The 11,900-nt window shown below is 32.5% G+C and overlaps 1 protein-coding gene and 1 pseudogene across 1 annotated transcript; one reads left to right on the forward strand and one right to left on the reverse strand.

Annotated features, from left to right (window-relative positions):
* Nucleotides 1-2,897: 2,897 nt before the first annotated feature.
* Nucleotides 2,898-5,599, reverse strand: LOC114401551 (beta-carotene hydroxylase 2, chloroplastic-like). The gene is made up of 7 exons (XM_028364081.1): nt 5,012-5,599; nt 4,865-4,924; nt 4,711-4,782; nt 4,412-4,546; nt 4,153-4,278; nt 3,951-4,007; nt 2,898-3,227 (listed from the first exon to the last, which is right to left on the reverse strand). The coding sequence occupies exons 1-7, from the start codon at nt 5,393-5,395 to the stop codon at nt 3,156-3,158; spliced, it is 906 nt and encodes a 301-aa protein (XP_028219882.1). The 5' UTR covers nt 5,396-5,599; the 3' UTR covers nt 2,898-3,155.
* A 2,287-nt stretch (nt 5,600-7,886) lies between these two features.
* LOC114401544 lies at nt 7,887-9,034 on the forward strand (annotated as a pseudogene).
* The last annotated feature ends 2,866 nt before the right edge of the window (nt 9,035-11,900 follow it).

The following is an 11,900-nucleotide window of genomic DNA, read 5'->3' on the forward strand; positions in this document are numbered from 1 at the left end:
ACACTATTTGTTTTAATTTACACTATTTATTTTAGAATTTTAACAAATATATTTGATCATTTAAATAAAAAACATAAGAATTTTGTAACAAAAAATGATAAGAATTTCAAATTAATGGAAAGACCTAGAATTATAATCATCTAAAAATGTAATTTTTTATTTATAAAATAAAAATTATATAAATATGTCATTTTATATTATTTTACATTTATAATCATTTTCAACAATTAATTTTATCAAACACTCTAAATATAATAAGAAATTAATTTATTAGCTTTTAGCTAATTTTTAAGCTTTCAATTAACTTTCGATCATATATAAAAAAAATTCAAAATAAAAAATAAAAAATGCATATATTTTAAACAATATCTCAACAAAATAAAGTGTAATATTTTTGTTATGAGAAGGAAATTTAGCCAAATTTCTATATTCGTTGTCAAACTAAAACTAACACTCGCGGACTTCAAGAAGCAAAAAGAATGTCTTATTTCCTCTCAAAGAAAATTACTTATATAGTCACAAACTCTGCTCAAGATGAAGTCCAAAGAGCATGTAAATGGTGGCGCTATTCTATGATTCCTCCATAATTGGTTACTGGTTAGATTGCAAATTTGCAATACGTAGCTTCATACCCCGTGGAAGTTATCACGCAACAGTGGCACAATTTGGGGGTGGGGCAAGATATATGTTTTTCTTCTTCTCTTTTTTTTGAAATACAAGTGATGAGTAAAAAATTAAATAAAAAATGAAGGCGCAGACGACAGACCATGTTCATTTTCTCTTTATAAAATAAAAGAGATCGAATAAATGAATAACTGAAGGCACGGACCATGCTGTCAAACTAAGAAAAGTGTAGGATAAAAATTATTTATTTTCCTCTGTGTATTCCCCAATAAATATTGCTTATTACAAATAAATACAAGCTGATTTTTAACCTAGCAAAACTACCGTAAATCCCTATACTGCAGCTGATATATTCTAATTAAGGAAATAATCACATAATTGCAATTACAAATAGGCTTTTAAATGGCTTTAAATATCCCGTTGTATTATACTGCAATTAGAACATTTCTATTTTGATTGACATCCCCACTCAAATTGATCTTGGTGAATCTAAAAGTATCAATTTGCCAACTAAAAAATGGTGGCATTGACGAGTTAATAATTTGGTGAAGATGTCAACAAGTTGGATAGAAGTGGAGACATGAGGTAGAGTGATAACTCTGCAGTCATAGGCCTCATGGATAGAGTGACAATCAACTTCTACGTGCTTTGTGTGTTCATGATAAATTGGATTTGATGAAATTTTAATGGAATTTTAATGGCATTGTGTTGCCAACATGTAATGGAGTTGGTTGAGTTTGCGTAAAACCAAGTTCTGCAAGAATGCCACACAACCAAATTATCTCAAAGCAGGCAACAAACATGGCACAATACTCCAATTTAGTGGATGACTTAGAGACAGAGTCTTGTTTCTTGGATTTCCAAGAAATCAAAGAATCTCCTAGAAATATACACCAACCAATAGTGGATTTTCTTGTGTCCCGACATCCAATCCAGTCAGCGTCACTATAGGCTCAAAGTTGGAGTGAAGAACCAGTAGGAAAAAATAAGCCACAATTGGAAATGTCAAGAAGATATTGGATGATGCGATGGACTACTGAAAGGTGGAGATGCCGAGGGGATTGCATGAACCTATTCACTATGTGGACAACAAACAATATGTCCGAGCGAGTTATGGTTAGGTAGATAAGACTACCAACCAACCTGCAATATAAAATCAGGTCTTCAAGAAGGGAACCTTCATCATGACTGTATTTAACATTAACTTCCATGGGGGTATCAAGAGTGCTTGAATTGGTGAGATCGACTAATTGGACCAAATCTTGAATATACTTGTGCTGATTTAAGAAATGGTCTGCTGGTTGTTAACAAACTTCTAATCCCAGGCAGTACGTGAGTTGGCCAAGGTCTTTCATGTGGAAGGTGAAATGCAACAACTATTGAGTTGCATAGATAGTTGTTTGATCAGAACTAGTCACCACAATGTCATCCACATAAACAAGAAGAATCATTATGCCTTTAGAAGTTCTTTGTAGAAAAAGAGAATGGTCATACTAGCTTTGAGTGAATGAAAAACCAAGAGTGGATCGAAACTTCTCAAACCATACTCTAGGTGTTTGCTTCAAGCCATATAAAGAGCGTTTGAGTTTGCAAACATCATTAGGTAAGGGAGTTATCATACCAATGGGAAGTTTAATGTAAAATTCCTCCTTGAGGTCACCATGGAGGAATGCATTTTTGACATCTAATTGGTATAGTGGACAAGATTGAGAGGTAGCAAGAGCAAGAACAATATGACCCCACTTGACATGCTCTTCCTTGTGGGTGGCTTCGTTAGGAGTGGGGTTGCTTCCATCAATATGACCCCACAGATCCTTACCGGTGACCAATATCTTGAGTTGAAATGCTCAGGATGAGTAATTCTTGCCATTAAGGTGGACCATAAAGACGTCATACTTTTAAGAAGACATGAGGCTAATACAAAAAATTGGTCATGTAGAACCAATTTCAAACTAGGAATGAGCTGAAGAACAACCAAGAAAGAACTTGATCTGAACTAGGACACCAAACTAGGATAAGAATTGCAAAAGGACAAAGACATATAGGCTAGGCTAGACTGGGATCATGACCCAGCTTTGATACCATGTCAAACTAATAAAAAGTGTAGGGTAAAAACTGTTTTTCCCCTGTGTGTATTCCCCTATGAATATTGCTTATTACAAATAAATACAAGCTGATTTTCAGCCCTGGAAATTAGCAAAACTACCTTAAATTCCTATGATGCAGCTGTTATATTCTAATTAAGGAAAGAATCACAGATTTGCAATTACAAATAGGCTTTTAAATGGCTTTAAATATCCAGCTGTATTATGCTGCAATTAGAACATTTCCACTGACACATGTTTGATCTGTTTATACATCTATAAACGTTTAACTCTATTTTTCAGTTATATGCTCTGCTATTATAATATGAATAGCTGTATGAAAGAAAAAAAAAAAAAGATTCAAATCATTTCATTCATTAATTGAATTGTTTCCCTTTCTCTACCCTCAATTCTTTCAAACAAGTCTAGCTAATACCAGTGGCATGGTCATGAACCGGACCTCATTCTCCTACTTATCTCTTTCTCTAGCTCTTCCAGCCCTCCCACTTCTTCAACTTCCTGTAACATATTTTATCACACAAAGGGTATTAGCACTGGAAGAAATATGCAAATTAACTTCTAGTGAAGTAAATACCTATGGGGAAAAAAAGATGTAAACTTCCAATCTCACGAAATTAAATGGAATTTAAATTTGCAGTGTTTGTACCAAAAATTTGCAGTATACTTTCAGTTTTTTTTTAAAAAAAAAATTAATACAAGAACATGTGAACTTCCAATCTCATAAAAGCATACGAGATTTAAAAAAAAAACACTTAGTTCCTCGTAATAAGTTAATATTACTTATAAAGTAATTATTAAATTTTTAATTTTTAAAAATACTATTAATAGATAAAAAATATTATTTTAGGGATATGAAATAAGAACTTTACGTACCTTATCATTGGGTCAGATCTAAAACTACCTAGTCTCTGACTGCGTAATGTTTTTTTTTTTTTTGAAAAAAAAGTCAGATAAAGTATATTGATCTCATTAATTGTGTTATTTGCCAAACAAATCGCGCCATAGTTTGTGAAAGTTTTCAAGCAAAGTTCTTATAATGAATAAAGTTAATTTAAAACCTTTTTAGTAATAGAGATTTATTAAAAAATTTAATGAAACCATAAAAAACAATGAAACTGAAAATAAAATACAAAATTAAAAGATCTAGAAGTCTTCTTCTGTGGGGTCTATGAAACCTATTTAAATAAAATACTAGATAACTGAAATAGGAACGTGGCTGACCTTTGGTCCCAAAAACAAGCCATATGGCACCCCGTTGAATTTGTCCGAATGGTGGAGCTGAATACAGACCACAAAAATTCAAGGTCATGAGATCATAATTCAGATCCTATTCCACAAGAAACAGAAACAAACACACAAAAGCATAACACCTTCCTTCTCTAATTTGCTTTGCTAAACATATGAAAATGAAAAATATAATTACTTGGTGAGCAGCAGCAACTCTTCTAAAGTAGGGCACGTTGGCAATGGGACCCACAGGGAATCTCTTATGAACCAATCCATCGTGGACAAACATGTAGGCCATCCCAAACACCGTGATTCCAAGGCCCTGCTCAAAGATTATGAGGATGCCATTATTCACAGTTTTTGGAGGGTATTACCGTCAAATCACTACAATTAATTAATGGATCCTAATTAAGGGATTAATTAAAAATTAGATTATCAAAGATACACTGACTCACTGCACCAAAACAGAGGCCAGGGACCAGACCCTTGTGGAAAAAACCGTATGAGAGAAGAACGATCGCAGGGACAGCGTTAATTATCGCAAAAACGTCGTTAAGCTCGAACGGTCCCTCTCTTGGTCGATGGTGTGACTGCAAAGCAACAACTCATGCTCATGTTTTTTTTTTTATTATTATTATTGAATAAGATAAATAATAAAAATAACTCTTAATTATTCAATTTTCTTGGTGAATTGTCTAAAATAATTGATCGAATCAAATCACAAAAAAAAAAAAATGAAAAATTGGATGCAGACCTCGTGCATGTGCCACAAGGAAGCATGCCAAAGAGCTCTATGAGCCCATCTTGCCCAAAATTCCATAGCCACCTGAAAATTAGACATGCCCAATTGAATTCAACACCCAGAATTGAATAATAAACCCAATTTCATAATAAGATATAGGACTTACAGCAGCACCGACGGAGAGGGAAAATGTGCCTAGCATTTCAGACCAAGGAACATCTCCACCCTATGCCAACACAAACCCAATATTCAGATGCAAAAAATAGCACAAACTTAGACTATAATAAGTGTGAATTAATTATAATTAATATACCTCCATTTGCCAAGAGAATCTATAATAAACTGCGAAGACTGCCATAGAGGTGATGCCAAAGCTAGACATGACAGCCGCAACGAGATAGGTGAACCTCTGGGACTTCTTTCTCGCCAATTTCTCTGCCACTCGTGCCGACACAACTTGAGGATTCACTTGTTCTTCTTGTTCATCCTTTTTTGTCTGTTTGGGATCCTCCGTGAGGACGCAAACGGTGAAGCCACTCATTCTTCTTCTTCTGGGTCGAACTCGAAGGATTGTACTGCGACGGAAACATCTTAAGGGGTTGAAGAAGAGTGTTGGGGTTGGTTTAGAAATAGGGATTGGGGGTTGGAGGAGATTGTAGGGCTTTAAGTTTGCGGCGGTGGAGAGTCCTGCCGCCATGGAAGGGTAAGGGATTGAGGTTTCTAGGTTCGATTTGCACCAAGAGGCAGAGTACTGTTTGTGTTGTATGTGATCGTTCGCGTGCGAGTAAGGGAGAGAGGTTGGTGCGACTGTGAAGTGAAGCTAATTCAAAGAGAGGGGTAAGGTTGCATTTAGACCACAACTTTGTGTATTGTGCAACAATGAGGGGGTGCTGGTGGTCGGTTCACTTCAATACAAATAACCTCGTGGAACATCTACAGCTGTGGGAAACTTCTTACATCTCACACCCAACACTTGTCTTTAATTACATTTAAAGCCATTTTAAGATTTTATTTATGATATATTTTATTCAAAAAATATAAATAAAAGGTAAGATTTAATGTAGAAATATTATGGTTCAACAAGAATAAGAATAACTTTTAGAAATATTTTAATTAAAAATTTAAGTATGATTTCAACTAAATGTTTGACCAATAAAAACAAGATTCATGTCATTCAAGTCTAGTGTTTGAGGGATCGTGGATCATCCATCTTTTTTTTTAAAAAATGTAAATTATATTAAACCCAAAATGATACAATAATAAACGGGAGAGCATAGTAAATAGGTTGTTTAAAGTAAGACAACTAATCCTTTGATTTTGACCTCAATCAAATTTTATAAATAAGACTAATCTCTCTTGATCACCTTTTATCACATGAAAAAACTTATTAAGATCAATTGAAGATTTTTCCACTATACAATACTCCTCTTTAAAACTCATCACTTGCAAAATTGTGAATCATCTAGTCAAGTAGATTGGCTAAGCATAACAATAACTCATCCATTGAGGATTTTTTTAACTATAAAACATTTGTGGTTTTCATGTTTAATAGTTGAGGGGCTATAAAGGGTTTGATCAGAACAATCAACTAAGCATAACAAATACTCATGTTTTTTAGGCTCAACACTTAGGAATTGTGGATTATACATTCAAGTAGACCAATCAAGTATAGTGAGTGGCTGTCAAAAGTAAGACATTTGAGTCTGTAACCTTAGGTCAAATCATATTCAATAAATAAGGGTGTGCCTCTTTGGTCAACCTAGTTGATGCCAAAATGACTTATTAGGACTTCTTGAGGATTCCTTGGCTTGGTATTCTTGACATGATGTTACCTTAAAAAAACAAAAAAATAGCTTAATTTTATTTTAATTTTTAAATGAAGATTGTGGCATTTGGGTAATTTGGAGAATGACAACGGGTAGAAGTTGGAGCGAAGTACAATGAAGTAGGATTGCAGAATGAGAGGGAGAGGGACCCTCGCGGGATTGCGGAGATCGTAACCCAGTGAATCAATTACATTCACAAGTTCTAACAACGCCATTTTTGGCTATTCAAACAAGAATCAATTGAGAGGTCTGTGAATGCAAGGTTCTTAATTCTAATTATGATGTTTGACAATAAATTATCAATTACAGTATTTAATTTCAATTTGAATAATTTTACTTTTAATTATGTAACAGGTAAATAGTCAAAATGCATGTAACAAAAAAAATATTTTTGGGTCTAACAAATACAATTAAAACGTTATCATGGTAATTACAAATCATATTGTTCTCTTCCTCATTGCAATTTGAAAAGATAACAACAAAATAACAGGGTGTCGTGCCTTACTAGCAACTACTACTACTTCCATGGTGATGGCTCCCTTTTTTTCTTTCTTATTAATTAGTGCTTCTCTCACATGGATTAGTTCAACTTCGACCACTAGGCCCCTTCTCCTTAACATGTGCGACACTCACATGCTGAACACGTGCCATGTTCTTTGGATTTGACCTACTACATTTTTTTTTGGCAAAATGGAAGCGTTGTGCAAAGGCTAAACCGTAGGGTTGACATCTCAACTATGTTAGCATCTCAACACAACCCCAACAACACCAAAATCACACACCCTGAAATAACATTGATGAAAAAAAAATACCAAAACACTTGAGAGGACCAAATCATACTCAAGGAAACAAAGTTATTTGAATCTACACGATTATAATCCATTTATGTACCTAAGGAGTTCCTTGGAAAGGAAAGAAGGTGGAGAGTCCCACCAAAGTATAACCTAAATTTGTGCACTAAAAGAAACAAATTTGTCCGCACAAGTATTACCCTTGGTATAAATGTGAGAAATTTAAAAGTTGAAAATATGAGTAGACTTCATAAAACTCAACCAACGATTATAAATATACCAAGGCACTCCATAAAGCTCAAAGTGTGCATGAATAAGGAGCCTAGAATCTATTTGGATTTAAATAGTAAGATTAAATTTTGAATAAAAAAATTGAATCTTATTGGTGGGACAAGTTCGACAAGAAACAATCGAATCTCACCAGGCCATACATGATTGAGATCATGTTCTCTGATCAAATCCAAATATCAAATCTCACTTTGGTCAACTCCCCATCCTGGTTTGTCCATCCAATTTATAGCAGGTTGGTTAAGTTTCATTGTTAAATTTCTTAACCTTGATGCATTCTTTTTTCGTGATGTACATAGTATATATGTTTCATTATTCTGATGAAGCTTTATATCTTCAGTAACATAACAATAAAAGGGCTTACCATTCTTGCACCAGTGGACTCTCCCAACACAGATGGAATTGACCCAGGTAAAGTATTTGTTCTTTTCTATTGTATACTTGCTGTTATTGGCACTTGATAGCAAACTTATGTAAAAAAAAATTGTAAGCTTTCTCCTTTTTTTGTTATGGTTTCCAGTTTGATTGCAGATTTCCAATTTAAGTAGTGAAAATGATGCCATTCATGTTAAAAAGTTTTCAATTACTAGGACTAACAATATATTTGACAACCACTGTCTAATTATTCCCACTTTTTTTCTTGTTCATAGATTCATGTACAAACACTAGGATTGAAGACTGCTACATTGTTTCTGGTGATGATTGTGTGGCAGTAAAAAGTGGTTGGGATGAGTACGGAATTAAATTTGGAAAGCCAACTCAACACTTAGTCATTAGAAGGCTCACTTGTATATCCCCTGATAGTGCCGTGATTGCTTTAGGGAGTGAAATGTCTGGTGGAATCCAAGATGTTAGAGTTGAAGATATTATTGCCATCAGCACTCAATCAACTGTTAGAATCAAAACAGCAGTTGGTAGAGGTGCATATGTGATATGTGAAAGACATATTTGTCAAAGGAATGTCTCTCAGCACCATGAAATATGTATTTTGGATGACTGGTTCTTATGGATCACACCCTGATGCTGGCTTTGATCCCAAGGCACTTCCTAATATTACTGGAATAAATTACAGAGATGTTGTTGCAACGAACGTCACATATTCTGCAAAACTTGAAGGAATTTCTAATGCCCCTTTCACAGGAATATGCATTTCTAATGTGAGTATCCAAGTGAGTGAACAACGTAAGAAGCTTCAATGGAATTGCACTGATGTTGCTGGAGTTACGAGCAATGTCACTCCTAACTCTTGTCAATTGCTGCCAGAGAAAGGGAAATTGGATTGTCCTTTTCCAAATGACAAACTTCCCATTGAAAATGTTCAGTTGAAGACTTGTTCCCTTAAAAATGTCTTCTAACAACATGAGTGTATTTCAATTTTGAAGATTATTACTTATGTTAGAAATAATATGAAGAGTTGAGTATATTCATTAAGGACGTTATTTTTGTTTAAGGGATATTATTTCTTAAGCAGGCATTATATCTTATGGAAAAGTTATGTAATGGTAATATAATCTCCCTTTATTTTCTATAATTTCCTATTTATTTTCTAAAAATATATTTATATATATAGTAGCAGCAAAATTATTTCCATGCATGCGGTTCTTTTGAGTAAATGAACGAAAGGAAGTAATTGATTGTATTGTCTACCAAAGCTCCAAAATATTCCTGGGAGTGGAAAAGAAAAGCTGAGTTGGTAGATATTCATGAAGGCTTAAAGATGAATATGAATGATATTCTTGGCATCTCAGACTCTCTCCATGCTGTGACCCTTATCAAGAATGGAGTTTAAGAGTGTAATACTTCAATCAAATCAAATCAGAATGAGATGGATCCAAAAATTGTGTAGGTATGAGATTGTATAATTAAGAATGACTTAAAAAAATTAAATGATATTATCTATAAAAATAAGATGCATTTATTTTTTGGTAACCTATCACTTAAGAAATTCATAATTAAGTGTATTTCACTTTGAGTAGTTATAAGATGAATGACCTTAAGGAAAATAATCCTGGAAGCAAGCAAAACAAATTTTTGAGATCTCGGGAAGAACTACCAGTGGAGGGTTCTAACCAACAAGGATGTTGCATGAAGTGTGTCACCGTGTGAAGTGTAACGTGAGAACTGCCGAGAAGTCGATAATCATGAATGTTACAAATAATATCTGAATAGACCTTTCGCCCAATACGATGTGGTTCAAGGATGAACCAGGTGGACGTTAATGGGTATGTAACACCCTGATCGAATCACACTAGAATGAAAAGGGTTCAAAAGTTGTACAAGTATAAGACTCTACGGACAAAATACACCGAAAAGTCAAAAATCGAAGACATTACAAATGATATTAGAACAAATTTCTCTCCTAGTACAGTATAATTTGAGAACAAACCAGGTGAAAACTCATGAACATGTAACATCTCGACCAAATCACACAAGAATGATAGGGATCTAAAAGCTATATAGATATACGGCGGTATAGTTAAAAATGACTTAAAAAAATTAAGTAATACTACCTATAAAAATAAGATGCATCTATTTTTCAGTAACACATCACTTAAGGGTGTTTAACTTTGAGTAGTTATGATATAAATAATTTTTTGAAAAGATATCGTAGTGTAAGTGACCAAGAAAATTGGAATTAAAGAATATCAGAGATTTTTGGAATTAAAGAAAATTGAAGACTTGAGTTCGTTTAGTTCACACTATGAGTGAGGATGATTTTTGTGCGGCAAAGTTTGGGCCTAACTCTGGTTGTCTTGAATTCGTTTGATTTTTGGAATTAAAGAAAATTGGAGACTTGAGTTCGTTTCGTTCTCTTTTTGTTGGTTTGCATGGTTGTCTTGTTGCAGACATGCTAGACGTAGGTTTCCCGCGTTTGTAGTTTTATCCCTTTTCTTTGTCGCTTTCTTTTACTAGCGCTAAAAATGATGATGATGATACTTGCAGCGGAACAATAGAATAGAATAGAGTGTTGAAGGAGACATTTATTTTGTGTTTTTATTTTCTATTTATACTTTTTAACTACACAATTGTTACTTATTTTTAATATGTTTTATTTGTACAAGAAACACTAAAAATAGGAAACATGTTTTTAATATTTGTAAATATAATTTATTTTTATTTTTTCAGTCATCCTAAATTTTAATTTTTTCTTAATTTTTTTTAGTATTAGTTAGTAATAATAATGTAACGTGCAAATCAACAAAAAAAAAAGTGACATGCATGCATTTAATTATTCTACGCGCGTTACATGATACTTCAAAATGATTTCCATGCATGACATAGTTAAATAGATATCACAACAAAGTGATTATAGATAAAAAAAAAAACTTTAAGATTTAAGATAAAAAAATTGTTAATAATATTCATGATAACTAAAAGACATGAAAATTCATTAGAAAATCCAACGCAAAAAAAAACATATTTATAAGTATTTAAAATATATTTAAACCTAATAAAAATCGAATTTTTATTTGTAAATGTAAAAATATTTTTATTATTATATTTTTTTTAGTGTTTCATGTCTTTGTACTTAACTTTATGCTTTTTAAACTACTAAAATATATTGTTTTGTTCAGGTCATTGGTATCATTTCATTAGTTTTGATATTGAGATGACTATAAATGTGAAGGTAGCAGAATGTAGGGTAGGTAGTAAATTGGATAACATTGAATACTGATAATATTAATAAATAAAAATTTATTATATATTTATTACATGTTAATATAATATTAATAAAATTTAGTATTAGTTATTGTGCGCAATTGGATTGATAAATAAGCTTGGTTTTGCTTATAAAAAAATATAATATTAAATGTATTTATTGGATATCATTAATATAAATTAGTTTAAATTTATAATGTCTCCGTATTAATATTAATTTATGAATATTAATTATCTTTAATATCATTAGAATATATTATTAACTTAATGTTAAAAATTCACATAATTATGATAAATGGAACCTAAAGGATCCATTGAATCGACCAGGTGAGCAGTTTAAATAAACCATCGAACCCACATACATAACAAGTGCTAAAAAAAATTAAATTTAAAGTGTGAAGCGCGGATAAATTAGTTTCTCAAAGATAAATTCAATTTTTTTGTTCCTAAATGAAAAAAAAATGATAAATTAGTTTTAAAGATAATTTAATTGATAAAATGATACTTAAACTTTGTAATTCAATATTATATTGGTCCTAAAAAAATTATCTCACAAGTTTAAACAACAACACTAATTGTTCATACTTTACGAGGTGAATTTGGCTATTTATTCCAAAAAAAATTAAGTAAAATTAGT

Source organism: Glycine soja, chromosome 20, assembly GCF_004193775.1.
Source record: "Glycine soja cultivar W05 chromosome 20, ASM419377v2, whole genome shotgun sequence".
NCBI classification, from domain to species: Eukaryota; Viridiplantae; Streptophyta; class Magnoliopsida; order Fabales; family Fabaceae; genus Glycine; species Glycine soja.